General features: G+C 43.6%; 1 protein-coding gene across 5 annotated transcripts in view; it reads left to right on the forward strand.

Annotated features, from left to right (window-relative positions):
• HHAT (hedgehog acyltransferase) overlaps window positions 1-16,401 on the forward strand; it is a 339,661-nt gene that overhangs the window by 143,321 nt on the left and 179,939 nt on the right. For all 5 annotated transcript variants that reach the window (XR_006608637.1, XM_013047215.2, XM_045087064.1 and 2 more), the window contains exon 8: window positions 950-1,100. Coding sequence is in view for 4 of the 5 variants with exons in the window: in XM_013047215.2 (XP_012902669.1) it covers window positions 950-1,100 (151 nt within the window). In the remaining variant the exon portion in view is untranslated. The remainder of the gene's footprint in view (window positions 1-949; window positions 1,101-16,401) is intronic.

Here is a 16,401-nt window from a genome sequence, read left to right on the forward strand (position 1 = left end):
TAATATTCCATTGTATGGGTAGACCACATTTTGTTTATTTGTCTGTTGATGGATATTTCGGTTGTTTCATCTTTTGGTTGGTGTTGATAATATCACTACAAATATTTGGATATAGGTTTCTGTGTGGATATCTGTTCTCATTTCTCTTGGGTATATGCCAAAAGTAGAATGGTTGGGTCATGTGGTAACTTTAAGTTTATTCATTTCAGGAAATGCCAAGTGGTTTCCCAAAGTGGCTGCACCATTTTTCTTTCTTGTCAGCAGTGTATGACAGTTCCAATTTCTCCACATCTTTCTCACCATTTGTTGATCTGACTTTTTGATTTTTAGCCATACTAGTGGGTGGGTGTGGGTGTGAGCTCATGAGGTTTTGGAAGAATTTAGGGAGGATTTTCCCTTTTTTTTTTCTTAAAAGATTTTATTTATTTATTTGCCAGAGAGAGAGAGAGAGAGAGAGAGATGGAGTGTGAGCACAGCAGGCAGAGTGGCAGCAGAGGCAGAGGGAGAAGCAGGCTCCCCGCCGAGCAAGAAGCCCGATGTGGGACTCGATCCCAGGATGCTGGGATCATGACCTGAGCCTAAGGCAGCCGTTTAATCAACTGAGCCACCCAGGCGTCCCAGATTTTCCCTTTCTAGTAGTTTTGAAATCCATTATATATAATTATATATAAATACATATTAGAAATATAATTTAAATGCATAACTATATACAAAATACTTTTAAATGTAGCGTCTTTAGAAGAATGGCCTATCACAGTAATAAAGAAGATTTCAATATTTGCTCATTCAAATATTCTTACTGCTCCAAACCAACGTGGGAAACTTTGTAATGCATGAGGGAAGGGGATGGAAGGGGATGGGTGGGATGTGGGAGCAGGTGGGGTATTTTCAGGGACAGGAGATTGCCCTATTGCTTATCTGAGTGTCTCACAGCTCCCCCGTCTTTCAGGAGGACTGGCATTGGCCCATGTGCTCTTCTTCTATCTGAAGTACTTGGTGCTCTTCGGTGTCCCAGCTCTGCTCATGCGCCTGGATGGACTCACGCCGCCACCCCTCCCTCGCTGTGTGAGCACCATGTTCAGTTTCACGGGGATGTGGAGGTCAGTAGTTTGTTTTATTAAAGGCTTTTGGGGATGTCCAGTGGGAGGAGCCATGGCTTGGCGAGCTTCAGAGGGTTTGGGCCACCATCCTTTCTCTGTCCCTGACTCAAGCTACACTTGGCACTCAGCTTTCTTCATCTGTCTAATAGGATGACAATCTGTGCTTTCCGAACAACTCAAAATTACTGCCAAGCTGTGAAGATAATGTGAGATAGGACAATTTCTCTCCAGGTCTATGTACAAATGCACTTAGGCTGATGTGTAAATGGTGTCTTACTAACTTGGGATAGGCTGCAGTGGGTTATTTTATTGCTTTCTGTTTTTCTTGAAAATGACCTCTGTCCATGTGGGACTGTCAGTTAAAAACAACAGAATTAGGATAATAGAATAGGTCCCTGTTGGCATTTACTAGCTCCCAGATCTGGGACAATTTACTAAATTTCTCTAAGTTTCAATTTTCTTCTTTCTTAAATGGTAATAATAATAGTGAGGGTGATTATACCCATATTTGAGAGTTGTTTTGAATGTTAAATAAGCTGATGTATTTAAGGCATTTGGCACATAGATGTTTACAAATGTTAGCTTTTTATCCTTTTATTGTTCCTATACTTGATGCACATGGATAGACACATGTGTTTTCTGAGTTTTCTTTCTCTTCTTGATTTTTCCCCATAAACGTATGGCTGGCCTGGAGTTTTTGTTCCAAAAGATCCCTCAGCCCCCTGCTGTTTCTGATGTTCTCCAGATGGGCTTGCTTGCTGCTGTGTGTTTCTTATCACCTCGAGTGTGCAGTAAGTGACAGGCTTGCTTTTGTAATTGCGAACCTAATGGAGGAAGCTCAGCCTGGGGACCTGCTTACTCGTGGGGGTCAGCATGTCTTAGGCACCTCCATTTCCCCCACCCGAGCCTCATCCCTGCTCGGAGTTGCTGTTCTGGCTCATTCACATGGCACTTTTCATCTTATATTTCATCTCTGTAGGCAGTAGATAGAGGACCCAGGTAGAGGAAGAGCTCAGTGAATATTACCATATCTGATGTTACTGTTAACAAAGGTGTAGGTAGCCTGCGACAGGCCGAAGCAGCTTCCATAGCAGCTGATTCTAGATGCTGATTTTAAACCTCTGAAATGCATTTTGTTATTGGTTCAGTTTGCTTCTTGGGATTAGAAATTTCATATGGTTATTGCAAGTAATGTTAGAGGATTACTTTGATTTGTCCTTAATTACGTCAATTATGCTAGGTTGCCCAGTTTTAATGGCAGGGTTGGAGAATGTTAGCAAAGGGGTTTTCTCTAGCCAGGGGGACACAGCGGGGTTCTTTGTTAAAAGGTGATCCTGGTTGGTGGCTCTGTTAACTTCTGACTTACTCATAAAATTAATTTACTAAACAAATGGGTTGGGATCCAGCACGATTTGGGGTCCTATCTCCAATGACTGGTGTGCGCCTAGCATGGTTCTTCTGCCTTCCTGTGAATGCTTGCCCTCATGCAGGTCTTAGGAAGCATATACTCCTAAAGGGCTTCTTGTGTTGATTGGTATAATGAAAACCCATGACTCTTGGGCAGGCATGCTAGACCCAGGCTCCTTGCCCATAGAGCTCAGCCCACTGATGGTCACAAGAGGCTGTTTGGACTGTTGACTGTATTTCACATTCAGAGTAGTTGTCTTCTTGTCCTTTATTATTTTAATTAATTTTTGGGGGGAGTCCGATAACCTCTGTTGTCTATACACAACAAAAGCAGAGAGAGCGTATCTGCCAAGACCTTTTTCATTTTAGGTTATAACTAGATTCAAATCGTGTAGACTAGAGGTTGTGGAAACATTCCTTCCTCCCTCCCCTTAAAGTTTTAAGACAGATGTGGGCGAGAGAGTGATAGGAGATGCTGTGAGCTGGAAGCTCTGGGTGAGCCCGGGGAGTGATGCGGTTCTACGGGGAAGTGTTTACGAGAGCTTGTGATGTCGTGACAAACATGGTCTTTTCTGGGAGTGACCTAGACTTTTATTTATTTTTATTTTTAATTTTTTTTTCAGAAGATTTATTTATTTGACACACAGAGATCACAGGCAGAGTAGTAGGCAGAGAGAGAGGGGGAAGCAGGCTCCCCACTGAGCAGAGAGTCTGATTTGGAGCTCGATCCCAGGACCCTGAGATCATGACCTGAGTGGAAGGCAGAGGCTTAACCCACTGAGCCACCCTGGCAACCCAAGACTTTTAGCCTGGCTTTCCCTCCTCAGCTTACATGGGGTAGGTTTTTCCCTTCACAAGTTTTAGTTTGCTAAAGGGTTTCCCAGTTTGCCTGTTATACTTAGAAACATCTTGGTCTTTGTTCTTGTACACCGTGACCATGCCTCACTAAATAGTTGAATTTAGGAAGGGAGGTCAACTCTGCCCTACAGTGCACAATTTAAGGCTCAGAAGAAATAGTTTTGAATTGAAAAAATAAACCTTATAGCTTCGCTTTTACACTGTTTGCAGATAATCCCCTGTCCTAAAGAGGAAATTTATCCTGTTCGCATTCGGGATCTGGTAGCCTAACCCTACAGCAGCCCTGATCCCCACTCTCTAACTTTTCTCTGTAAAATGCACACTGAAGGAAAATAAAGTTTTGAACTTGTAATTTCTGTTTACATCTAGCTTTATCTTAATATTCCTGAGCCATCTATCGAGGTGTTGCCACAGACAGGGAATTGCCTCCTCCTCCTGGATAGGGGTCTGGAAGGGACTGAGTCACAAACAGATGTGAAAGCTGGCCATGCACATTACTCTGGGCAGTGGCAGCCAGTCATACAGTGACACAAAGGGAAGGGTGGATGGGAAGTGGAGGGAAGAAATTTAAAAACCGTGTTCACAGATTGTCTAGTGGTTACCTGACCTTCTAGAAAGTCCATACTGAATTTGGTTTATTTATTTATTTTAGCCTTTATTTAGTTGAGACAGCAAGAGAGAGCACAAGTCAGGAGGAGGGGCAGAGGGAGAGGGAGGAGCAGACTTCTCATTGAGCAAGGAGCCCAATGTGGGGCTCGATCCCAAGACCCTGGGATCATGACTTGAGCCGAAGGTAGATGCTTAATGGACTTAGCCACCCAGGTGTCCCTGGATGAGGTTTAGAACTGGTGATGAGAGATGAATTTTTAGCCTCCCATTTTAAAGGCAGCTTATACACCTGAACACTGTGCTGACTGATTACAGCATATTTCAGTCTACTTACCAGTGAGAGAAGACTTGAAGCCAGCAGCCTACTGTATCAGGAGTCTGAGCTCTACATCATAGAACAGATGACACTGGCCGTCAGCAGAGAGATAATGTTCCTTGACATGCTAGTTCAAATTGGTCACGAAAAATTGCAATTTACCCAGATAGCCCAGACCCGAAAGGTAAGACCTGGTGGGTTTGTTTATTTATTTATTTTTCCCCGTCTAGCTCTTTTCTTTTTTATAATTCCTGCTCATATATTTAGCGGCATAACAAAACCCTAAGGAGTACTTGTATTCCCACTTGTGTGATTTTTTCTGTGACCTTACAGACCTGAGAAATTGAGAATTTTCTGCTTAATTTTTAGATTTCATGTTTTAATTTAGGTAGGCTGAGATCTATAATGAGCATCATTTGCTGGGAGTCATTAAAGATGACATTGCATGTCCCAGGTTTCAAATTAGAAGTCTGATCATGTTCCTCTGATTTGATTTTTAGCTATGGAAGCAAAGTGTGCAAAGTGGTAGAATTTCTCATGGTGGCTGGTGAGTTATAGGTCAATTTCAATTATCTCAGGAATTTTGCACAGCTTGCCCTCTGCCGTTCTTGAATTATGGTGCTCTCAGGTCTTCATAGGCAAACTCATGTATCACTGCCTAACCCAGAGAAATTTGGGTACTGCTAGACCTTAATCTGTGGGGACATTTTGGAATTGGGGCTGAGGTGGAGCCTGAGCCTCTTCTTTCGGTGGGAAATTGATGGCATGAATTTTTAGGTCAATAGAAGAATTTAGGGCCTGGGTGAGAGTTGGTCCAGGTCTGTGGTAGATGATGAAAACTAGCTCTGCAAACTGCTGCCTTTGAATCATTTCTGACCTCAGGCTGCAGGACTGGATGGTGAGCGTGGAGTTGGTGAAGGACACACCTTGTCCACCAGCCTCGCTGGGGGAACATAACATAAACATGAACATAAAGGGGGAAAGATTAAAAGGGTACCATTGATATGCGTTCACTATTTTTGCAGGCAGCCTACTAACCAAGATCTTGTTACTAACTGTGTGACTTGGGTAAATAATTAAAATGCTCTGGGCTAACCTTTTCATGTCTAAAATAGAGATAATAATAGCACTTGGCACACAGGGGCAATGTGAGGGTTGACCAAGCCTGATGTTCAGTAGGTCCTCAGGAAGGAGTAGCTTCTAAGTATTTTTTTGCACTTGAAAATCTAGCAAAGCCGGAGCTAACTGAGAAGTCAGCCTGTGGGTGTGTGGTATTGGGGAAGCAATGGGCAGTGATCGGACTGGCCGAGGAAAGGCTCCAGTCCAGCTCTGAGCCTGGGATGTGACAGCTCAGAGATAAAGGCTGTGGTGGAGAAATCACGGGCTCTCTGCCCTCAGAGGAGAAATGGATCCACTCGATTCTCAGTTTTCTCTACTGTTGAATGAAAGAAAGACCTCTCGTCTTTAGATGTTGTCTATATTCCCTTCCATTTCTGTGTTTGTATGATCCCCAGCTGCATTGGATGGGGAGGACCACCAGGCCCTGGGGGTGGAGTCTTGTCTCCCTCACCATCCATGCGGTTCGTCAAAAAGCCATTTAACCTTCTAATACCTCAATTTTCTGAGGCAGTAAAATAAAGCTCACCATAGGACTTGCCTCCCTGGGTTCTTGCAAGGCTTCAGTGAGACCAGAGCTAATGCAGGAACACAGGGCAGGTACACTGTAGACACTACGATGTTAGCCAATAATCAGAATTACAGATGTGCGTGTGAACTTCATACTGTGTGTTTTGTTTTGTGTTTTAAATTTCCCATAAAAGACAGGCCCAATGGCATGGGCAGTGGAAGGAGGTGGAAGGTGGTAGAAATGGGAAGTAATATGTGGAAAGCATGGATTTCAGAAGGAAAGCATGAGTTCCCTGTAATCTGCACTGATTTGAACTCTCCCTCACTTTAGGGGGTTCTTTTAGCATACAGTTCCCAGCTACTGGACATTTGTATTACCTCACATTTGGTCCTTCTGTCTTATCCCATCTCAACAGACTAGATAACATATTTCCTTTTCCCAACAGTTATATTTCAAAATCGCTTTACCTTTGCCTCCAACCACAGACTTACATAAATCAGAGTGGAATACCAAGTTGAAGCAGATTTTATGAACCATTATTATGTTTTGGTTCCTGGATTTATTTTGACTTCAAATATAGATACTCTGTCTCCTCTCCATTCCCTCCCCTTGTGGAGGATGCTTCCAACACGCGTGTTACTGAGCAAACTCTTAGACTGTGGTCTATCAGAGTCAGCAGTGCTCTGGCACAAGAAACAGTGGGCAGCTTCTGACGGAGGGCTCTCTGGCTGCTCACCAGTGACTGAGAGCCCAGATCTGGAGCCTGACTCCGTGGCTTTGATCCTGGCTCTACTACTTATTTTCTGGGGACCTCTATGTGCTTCAGTTTCCTTCTCTGGAAAATGGAGATGTGACTGTGCCCGCCTCTGGGAACGGATACCCTGAGTCCCCACAGCTCATACCCACCAGCCTGTAAGCTCTTTGAGGACAGTGATCAGACCTTCTTCTTGGTTAACCTGTGTCCCCCAGCACTCTCCTCAGGGCCCAGCATGTAGTGGGTGCTCAGGAACTCGGTGCTGCTGGGAGGAATGGTCACTTTTCTCTGAAATCTTCATCATCAGGTCTTAAGAGCAAACTTTTCAAACTTCTCCGTGTGACAGCTGTGCAGCTTCTCTGTGTAGCCTGCACCCCTGTGTCATTGCTGTGGGTGCAGGCTACACAGGTTTCGGCCGCACTGATGCCTTGTGTTCCTTACCTCCCCGTGTGTCTCAGTGACTCTCAGTGGCTGGTGCGCCGAAAGACTGTATTGGCTTGCGGTTTCCTTGGGAATGAGTCTTCCTTGAAAGGAATGAGGAGTCAACACCTTCTTACCTTCATTCCTGTCATTTTTTTTTTTAGACATCCTGCCGCATCCCTGAGAGCAGTTGAAGGAGAGAGTTGCAAAGTTGAAGGAAGAAAAGCGATTCCATTCAGACTCTGATAGGAGAGAGGAGCTGTTTGTCTTTGGGGACAGGATTTGTCTGAGGGAGGGGCTGAAGAACAGATCCTAATGCCCTGCAGTGGAAGATGAGGAACCTAGGGGCAGACTAGGAGTGAAGCCCTTCTAGAACATGTCCTCACAATGAGTAATATTAAGAATAATAATAGTAATGGTAGTAACAGCAGCACTGGGGTCTGCCAGCAGCAAAAACATCGAGCAAGGCATATTTCTGAGTGCTTTTGTATATTTAGTTTATTTAATCCTCACAAAACTCCTCTGTGTAGGTACTGTTACCCCACTTTGCAAACGATGAAAGTGAGACATAGAGAGGCTGAGTAATTCTCCTTAAATCGCACAGCTAGTTGGTGGTAAAGCTGGGCTTTGAACCCAGGCATGTGGCTCTGGACTCTGTACTTGTATCACCACCTTTTCCTGTCTCTCTAGAGAAATGAAACTGAAGTGAATTCCTCCCCCAGGTCTGGAGCTTGAGGCTTGTGTGACAGGATCTGGGACTTTGCGGGTATCTGAGAATGATGATTGTTTATGTACTGACTCCCTAGAAAGGGAGGTGGAGCAGGGAAGGGTACAGTCAGGCAGTGGGTTGGCCTCTGTGCTCCCAGGGGTGAGGAGAAAGGGAGTTGCCATTTAACCCTGAGTAACTGTGGGGTCAGTGGGCCTGCATCCTTATGCAATCCTGAAACAGCTGCTTGAATGAAGGTGGGAGGAGAAGGGCTCGTCTGGTGCCAACAAGAGAAACTTGACTCTATTTTTCTTGCCAGTGTCTCCTGTGTGGAGCTTGGGTAATGGCTGTCCTTCTCCTACTGTGTTTCTTTACCTCACGTTGGTCTGGGTCGGATACTATTTGGCAATAAAAATGGAGAATTGCCCCTTCTCTGCTAGTCATTAAACGTCTGGTTCCCCACCACTATCTTCTTTCTTTCTTTCTTTTTTATTTTAGCACTATCTTATTTCTAATTTACACCTTCCCTTCAGCAAACTAGTGTTGCTCTTTTGTTCCACCTCAGATCTGAGGATTAAATTCAAAGTGCAACCTGCTTTTACTCTTAAATGCTTATATGAATTTTGATGTCTTGGTTTAACATCGGTATGCGGTCAGATCTCTCCTCCTTTGCCTGTGTAGTTTCTGCCTTTGGTGATAAGCTGAGGAAGCCCATTTGAAGTGTATTTATTTTTATATAAGGAGGAATTCCTAATTTAGGGATCCACTGATTGCTGAAACTGTTTTTCTGTAGATTCTCAAACACCTGCTCACCACAGACTTCCTGTCATCTAACACGGTGCCTGGCACATAGTAGGCACTCAACAAACATATTTCCTGAGTGAAAGATGAATGAACTCCTGTGCTCCTGCACTCCTGAAGAAGAAAGAAAAGAAAAATGGACTTAAATGCGAAGTGAGGGTCAAACTTACTTCCAGTGGCTAACCTGCCATCCTGACTGCATTTATGGTGACATAAAATACCATCTTTTGCCACATCATCTATTTCCTGTGTTGTGCCTGAGACTTTTTCTGGGCCCGCCTTGCAACAGCATGCATCCCAGGTTCTTCGTTTCTTTACAGTGTGAATGTTTCAATCTTTTCTGTAATGAATGACTTAACATTAGACCAAGAGGGAATTTGCATTTCTCTATGGTGTCTGGTGAAAAAAGAAGCGATTGAGTAATGAAAACAGCTCTATTCTTCTTCATTAGAGGCTAAAAACAACCAACAAACCACCACAACAACAAAAACAGCAAAGTAAAATTTAGAGGACCTTCACGGTTTTAGGGATGGGGGAATAAGGCAGAGACTGTCCTTTGTTCTCAGTGGCCTGCGATGGATGAACCCCTGATCAGTGGTGCTTGTGCAAAAGGAAATATGGCTAACATTCGGAGTCCCCTGAAGATGGCTGGGGAGCTGTCACCTGGAATGGGAAAATTATGCCGAAGGGGGGTTCTGAAAAACCGAACCTACAAATTATTATCCTTGAACCTCCTGGAACTTCCTATCCACTGCTTCTCCTCTCTGTTCTGTCTCTCTTTGTTTCATATTATTTAATGTCTCTAACCCTGGCCATGGGAGTCATTTTGGCCCAGGACTGGAAGGAGCAGGACCTGCTCCATTACTCCTCACTTGAGGGGAAGCGAGGCCCTTGCTTCTTGAATGAAGAAGGCTCCTGGTATCCCACATCGCCATTCTCAGTGCATGTTTATCAGGAAAGTTGGTCTAAACCGTTGTCAGATTGGACGGAAGAAAGGAGCAATGAACTTAAAGATAAGCCAACAGACAGTATTCATACTGAAACACAAGGAGGAAAAAAAATAGGGGCGGGTGGCGGGGGAGACGAAAATCAGAACCAAGCATCAAAGAGCTGTAGGATAACATCAAATAGTCTAACATATGTGTCACTGGAGTCCCAGAAGGAAAAGGGAATGAAAGAAATATTTGAAGAGACAGTGTCCATAGAATTTCCAAAATTAGCGAGATAATAAACCACAGATCTAAGGGCCTCAGAAAACTCTAAACAAAATAAATACAAAGAAAAATACACCTAGGCACATCACAGTCAAAATGTTGAAGTCAAAGTTAAAGAGAAAATTTTTTGAAAGCAGTTAGAGGAAAAAAAGAATATACAGAAACCATGTCAGAAACCATGCAAGCCAGGGCGCCTGGGTAGCTCAGGCAGTTAAGCATCTGCCTTCAGATCATGATCCTGGGGTGCTGGGATTGAGCCCTGCATTGGGCTCTCTGCTTAGCAAGGAGCCTGCTTCTCCCTCTGCCTTCTTGTGTTCTCTTTCTTGCTATCAAATAAATAAATTTTTAAAATATCTAAAAAAAAAAAAAAAAAGGAAACCGTGCAAGCCAAAAGATAATGGAAAGACATCTTTAAGATACTGAAAAAGAAAAACTGTCAACATAGGATTCTGTATCCAATAAAGATGTCTTTTAAAATTAAAGGCAAAATAAATACATTAAAAAAAAAGAAGAAGAAAGAAATTAAAGTTTAGCCAGCAGACCAGAAGGCTGAGGAAGTTCTTCAAGCAGAAGGAAGCATAAAGCCAAATGGAATACTTATATCTATACAAAGAAATTAATAGTACCAGAAACGAGCTGGGGAGAAGAGGGATGTGTTTCAGTTTGCATACCGTCTGTTGGCTTATCTTTAAGTTCATTGCTTCTTTCTTCCATCCAATCTTCTTCAGATTCCAACCTAAAGTTGTAAAGGAAGATGAGGATTGACATTGTGGAGTTGGCCTCCCATGGAGGTCGTGGTGACCTTGACAACAATAGTCTTAGTGAAGTGGTGGGGGCAAAAGCCCCATTAAAATGGGCTCAGAGGACAATGGATCTGATCTGACCCCAGGAACCAGTGTGGGGTCTAATGAGGGGAAGCTAGTGCACATGGTGTGGTGAGGGCCCAGACTTCCTGTTTTCCTGACTGAGCTTCACCCAAGTTCTTCTTGACTAGGCAGACCCCTCTGAGTCTCAGCCAGGCCATTGCAAGGCCATGCACTACACTTTGCAGTGATCTCACTCCCCATTCATCACAGGTGTCTCTAAACCAGGTTTACTGGCCCACATCTTCCTACCTTCAATGTAGGAACTTCTTTATGTCTTCTTGCCGTAAGGCTGCTGAAGGAAGCTCAGCAATAGCAACTAGGTTCTTTCCTTTACTCTGCCTAACAATATTTACCCCAGTGTGGCCACCCTTTGTTGTAAAGAGCATTCTTCAGGTGGTCTATCACAGTATGGACCAGAAAGGAAAGCCAGAGCTTCTCGGCTTGGGTTTTTACTTCCACCTATATTTAACCTTCCCTTTTTGGACATGTTTCTGAGTTCTTCTGTCCTCTTCCATCTCTTCCCACAGTTCACTGTGTCACAAGAGATAGATTTTCTACTTCCCCCTTCTACCTTCTCTTTTGACATTCTTCTCTAGGGCAGGTAGCTTTATGGCTCAGCTCTTATAGTAGAAGGGGGTATTCTTTCTGTACTACAGGGAAGAATACTCTAAGATCTGATTCAGTTAGACATAGTTTTGTGAGTACTTGGACGAGGAATTAGGGATCGCTGGGAACAGAATACATTGTTTTAGTTTTCAAAAAGTCTCTTTTAGAATTATTCTTGTAAAGTAGTGTTGAGTAAGGATTTAGACATTATCATCACTGCCTGAGAACCAGAGCAGTAAGTAAGGTGTCCAAGATCATGCTGGTACCATGTTCTTACTGTATTAAAATCTAAACCCTAATCCTTTTTATCCAGAAAGGTTTAGATGCATAAATGCATTTGCTTGTAGATGACTAAGTGAAACTTCATACATTCAATAGCACCATGAATGAATAGATTTCCTTTTCCAATTATGCCAAGAATAAAGACAAAATTATTTAGTGTCATAGTTTTCTATGTCCTGAGATTTCAGTCTGCCATAGCTACAGGTTCATTACCTGCCACCTTCTTTTTTAAAAATTTTTTTATTTTTTAAAATTTCTTTTCAGTGTTCCAGAATTCACTGTTTATGCACCACACACAGTGCTCCATGCAATACATGCCCTCTGTAATACCCACCACCAGACTCACCCAACCTCCCACTCTCGGCCCCTCCAAAACCCTCACTTTGTTTCTCAGAGTCCACAGTCTCTCATGGTTCATTTCCCCCTCCAATTTCCCCCAACTCACTTCTCCTCTCCATCTCCCCATGTCCTCCATGTTATTCCTTATGCTCCACAAATAAGCAAGACCAAATGAAAATTGACTCTCTCTGCTTGACTTATTTCATTCAGCATAATCTCTTCCAGTCCCATCCATGTTGATACAAAAGTTGGGTATTCATCCTTTCTGTTGGAGGCACCATACTGCATAGTGTATATGGACCATATCTTCTTTATCTGTTTGTCTGTTGGAGGGCATCTTGGTTCTTTCCACAGTTAGGCGACTGTGGCCATTGCTGCTATGAACATTGGGGTACAGATGGCTCTTCTTTTCACTACATCTGTATCTTTGGGGTATATACCCAGTAGTGCAATTGTAAATTCCCAGTCATAGGGAAGCTCTATTATTAATTTCTTGAGGAATCTCTGTTTTCCAAAGAGGCTGCACCAACTTGCATTCCCACCAACCGTGTAAAAGTGTTTCCCTTTCTCCACATCCTCTCCAACACACGTGGTTTACTGTCTTGTTAATTTTGACCATTCTAACTGGTGTAAGGTGGTATCTCAATGTGGTTTTGATTTGAGTCTCCCTGATGGCTAATGATGATGAACATTTTTTCATGTGTCTGATAGCCATTTGTATGTCTTCTTTGGAGAAGTGTCTGTTCATGTCTTCTGCCCATTTTTGATTATATGTTTTGTGCGTGTTGAGTTTGAGGAGTTCTTTATAGATCTTGGATGTCTGCCCTTTGTACTGTAATTTGTGAGTATCTTCTCCCATTCCATGGGTTGCCTCTTTGTTTTGTTGACTGTTTCCTTTGCTGTGCAGAAGCTTTTGATCTCGATGAAGTCCCAAAAGTTCATTTTCACTTTTGTTTCCTTTGCCTTTGGAAACATATCTTGAAAGAGGTTGCTGTGACCGATGTTGTAGAGGTTAATGCCCATGTTCTCCTCTAGGATTCTGATAGATTCCTGCCTCACATTGAAGTCTTTTATCCATTTCGAGTTCCTGGGAAATTCTACCAAACTTTCAAAGAAGAAATAATACCTATTCTCCTGAAGCTGTTTCAAAAAATTGAAGCAGAAGGAAAACTTCCAGACTCTTTATGAAGCTAGAATTACCCTGACCCCCAAACCAGGCAGAAACCCTACGAAAAAGGAGAATTTCAGACCAGTATCCCTGCCACCTTCTTTTTGATCCACCCATCTGTAGTAGACATTCAAAGGATTTTCTCTCGAAATGCTAGCAAAATGTTATGATACAGTCCAACTTCTTACCTATTGAATAAGATGGACACTCTGCCTTCTAGTAAGTATTCTAAACTATAGTAGGCCTGCAGAGTAAAAGTTAAGACTTTTCTCTGCCTGTCATGCTTGAAAATAATGTTTTAGGGCACCTGGGTGACTCATTCGGTTAGGTGTCTGCCTTTGGCTCAGGTCATGATCCTAGGGTACTGGGATCGAGCCCCACATCGGGCTCCCTGCTCCATGGGAAGCCTGCTTCTCCCTCTCCCACTCCCTTTGCTTGTGTTCCCTCTCTCACTGTGTGTGTCTCTCTGTCAAATAAATAAATAAAATCTTAAAAAAGAAAAGAACGTTTTATTCTTAAGTATGACAGGCAAACCTGGCTCCAACCTGCTATTTCCAGTTCCTTCCACTCACCTTCTATTATAGTAAGAACTAGTCCTTGTTTCTCAGTCCAGCCCACCCTGTTCACCCACAGACCCTTATAACTTTGGGGCTGGCCTCCTGGGGCTGTAGGGCTCACCATGCTCCTCTTTCTTCTATCAGATATGATGCCTCCCACTGTACAATTCGGTGCCAGCTGCAGTGTCACTTTTCCTGTCAAGCTATGCTCCACTCCCACCCCCTGGCAGAGGGATTGCTCATTCCTCTTTGCTTTATGGTACTTTGTACAAGGTTAACATATTCTAGCACTTCTATTTGTTAATAGAGTCATTGTGTCTAGCTTATGGAGACCAGAGGCTATCACTCCTTACTTATTTTCTATATGGTATTTTAGTTTAATAGAGAAATGTCTGTATTTAGCAAGAGCCTTGCATTAGATCCTTGCTCTTCCAAATATGGTCTAAGGAACCACAGCATCAGACTCTCCTGGCAGCTTGCTAGAAATGCAGGATCCTGGGTCACACCCAAGACCTACTGAATTAGAATCTGCTTTGTAACAAGATCTCTTGGGGACACTGTATGCACATTAAAATTTAGGAGGCAATGGACTGAGCTAGATTAATCCTAAGGATTCCTCCATCCTGATTTGCCCTGACTCTGTAGACTACCTAGATAATGGCCCTGAGTGACTGTAAGTTTGAGTATTTGCATGGGTCACAGGGACTGGTCCCCAGGAGAACTTCACTGGGAGCTTTTACTGATGTTCCTAGGGCATAAAACCACAGAAGGACAGAAGAGGCAGGTAGAATGAGTTCAACCAGCCTCAAGGTATGGAGGGGACTTGCAGGTGGCTTTTTGGTAAAGAATGAGCAGTCTGGTACAGTAGACTTTGAACCAGATGGGGGAGCCGCTGGTCTGTAGTCACAAAAACCTATGAAAAATGAATTCCTCCATTTGTTATCCCCAGAATGCTGTTGTCCTCCAGCTTGTTATCCTACATGTGGACTTCTTCCCATTTCTGCCTGCTTCCCTCTGTTCCCCTAAAATTGCTCCTTGTGTGTGGGAAGCCTAAAGATGAGGGTCTGTGCCATCCAGGAAGGAATGCCCAGTCTTTCCTGGTTGCTGACTGTGACCCTGCAGACAACCTTCTTTGGATTTTGGGAGGGCTGCCCCATTGCAAGGAGGGATGTAATTCCCAGTGAGTCTATTTATATGGGAGACTCAGCTTACCAGACTTCAGTAAAGCAATGCCTATGGACATGACCTTCCTGCTGAAGCAGGGATGATAAATATAAGTAGTCATTATGTTTCTGGGAAATGTCGCTAGCTGCAGAAGATTTGCTAAGAAGTTAATTAAAATATACATCATGTGTATTCTACATATGCCAGTTGTGTTATGATTAGTGAGTGAGTTAGCGGCACTCAGGCGAGGCTGCTTGCTGTGTTGTTACAGCCAAGGTTCTTCAGCTGGGAGTAGGGAGTAGCACTGTATCAGGGGACTGAGGAAAATGGACTTTCAGAGACTTCACAGTGGCTTAGCCCAAGTCCTGTTATGACACATTGCCATCATGATGTAAATTTGCATGTAATGTTACTTGTCTAGTTGGCAACTGACCTAATAGCAATATATTTCCCGGACCATTATTTTTTGTTTTAGTAGGGATTAGGTACCCTTCTTGCAGTTTGTCATTTTACTGTAAAAATTGAGAGCTACAATTTAACAAGTTAGGTTCTCCAGGATTTCTCAAGTGAGAAATTGACTGTTTTGCAATGGGGCGAGATGCATGTATTTGAGACAGTGCTCCCCCTGAGCTGGGAGCCCAACATGGGACTCAGTCGCAGGAACCCGGGATCATGACCCGAGCTGAAGGCAGATGCTTAGCCATATGAGCCACCCAGGTACCCCAGGAAGGGTGTATTTCCTTTAAAGAGTTGTGTGGTTACTCAGTCTCATGAAACTGATCCACAGAGAAATTGAAGGGACTAGTTTATATGTTATGTTTTCTGTGTTTCATTTCCTATTTGACAGCAGATTTAATTTCCTAAAAGTTACTCGTGATATCATCTGGCAGAACTTGGCCTTTGACTCAAAATCATTAGCAATTAAAATGTGGTCTCTGTGCTTTTCTTCCTCAAGGTCATTGGCCACCGAAGTCCCATCAGTAAAGCCGAGAAACTGCCAGAACCTCAACTTGAGTTACCTGTGGGATTTGGCTGTGATCCTTTTCTCCCAGAATAGCAAAGGAGGAGAGTTAGGGTCACTGTTGAATCTGGGAAAATCCTGGCTGAAAACTCAGAGAGAGAGAGAGAGGGAGCAGCTCTCTCTCATCTGTCAAAGCCCTCCCTCCCTTTTTATTTATTTATTTATTTAAAGATTTTATTTATATATTTGACAGACAGAGTTCACAAGCAGGCAGAAAGGCAGGCAGAGAGAAGGAGAAGCAGACTCCCCACTGAGCAGAGAGCCTGATGTGGGGCTCGATCCCAGGACCCTGGGACCATGACCTGAACCGAAGGCAGAGGTTTAACCCTCTGAGCCACCCAGGTGCCCCCCTCCCTCCCTTTTTAAAAAAGATTTTATTTATTTATTTGAGTGAGAGAGAGAACACAAGCTGGGGGAAGGGAGAGGGAGGGATAGAGGAAGGAAGAGCAGACTCCTCACTGAGCAGGGAGCCCAACGTGGGCCTTGATCCCAGGACCCTGAGATTACCAGGTGAGCCAAAGGTAGATGCTTAACTGACTGAACCACCCATGTGCCCCATCAGAGCATGATCTAATAGGGCCTTGGC

The sequence above is a fragment of the Mustela putorius genome, unplaced genomic scaffold (genome assembly GCF_011764305.1).
Source record: "Mustela putorius furo isolate JIRA1106 unplaced genomic scaffold, ASM1176430v1.1 tig00001012_pilon_pilon_pilon, whole genome shotgun sequence".
Taxonomy (NCBI): Eukaryota; Metazoa; Chordata; class Mammalia; order Carnivora; family Mustelidae; genus Mustela; species Mustela putorius.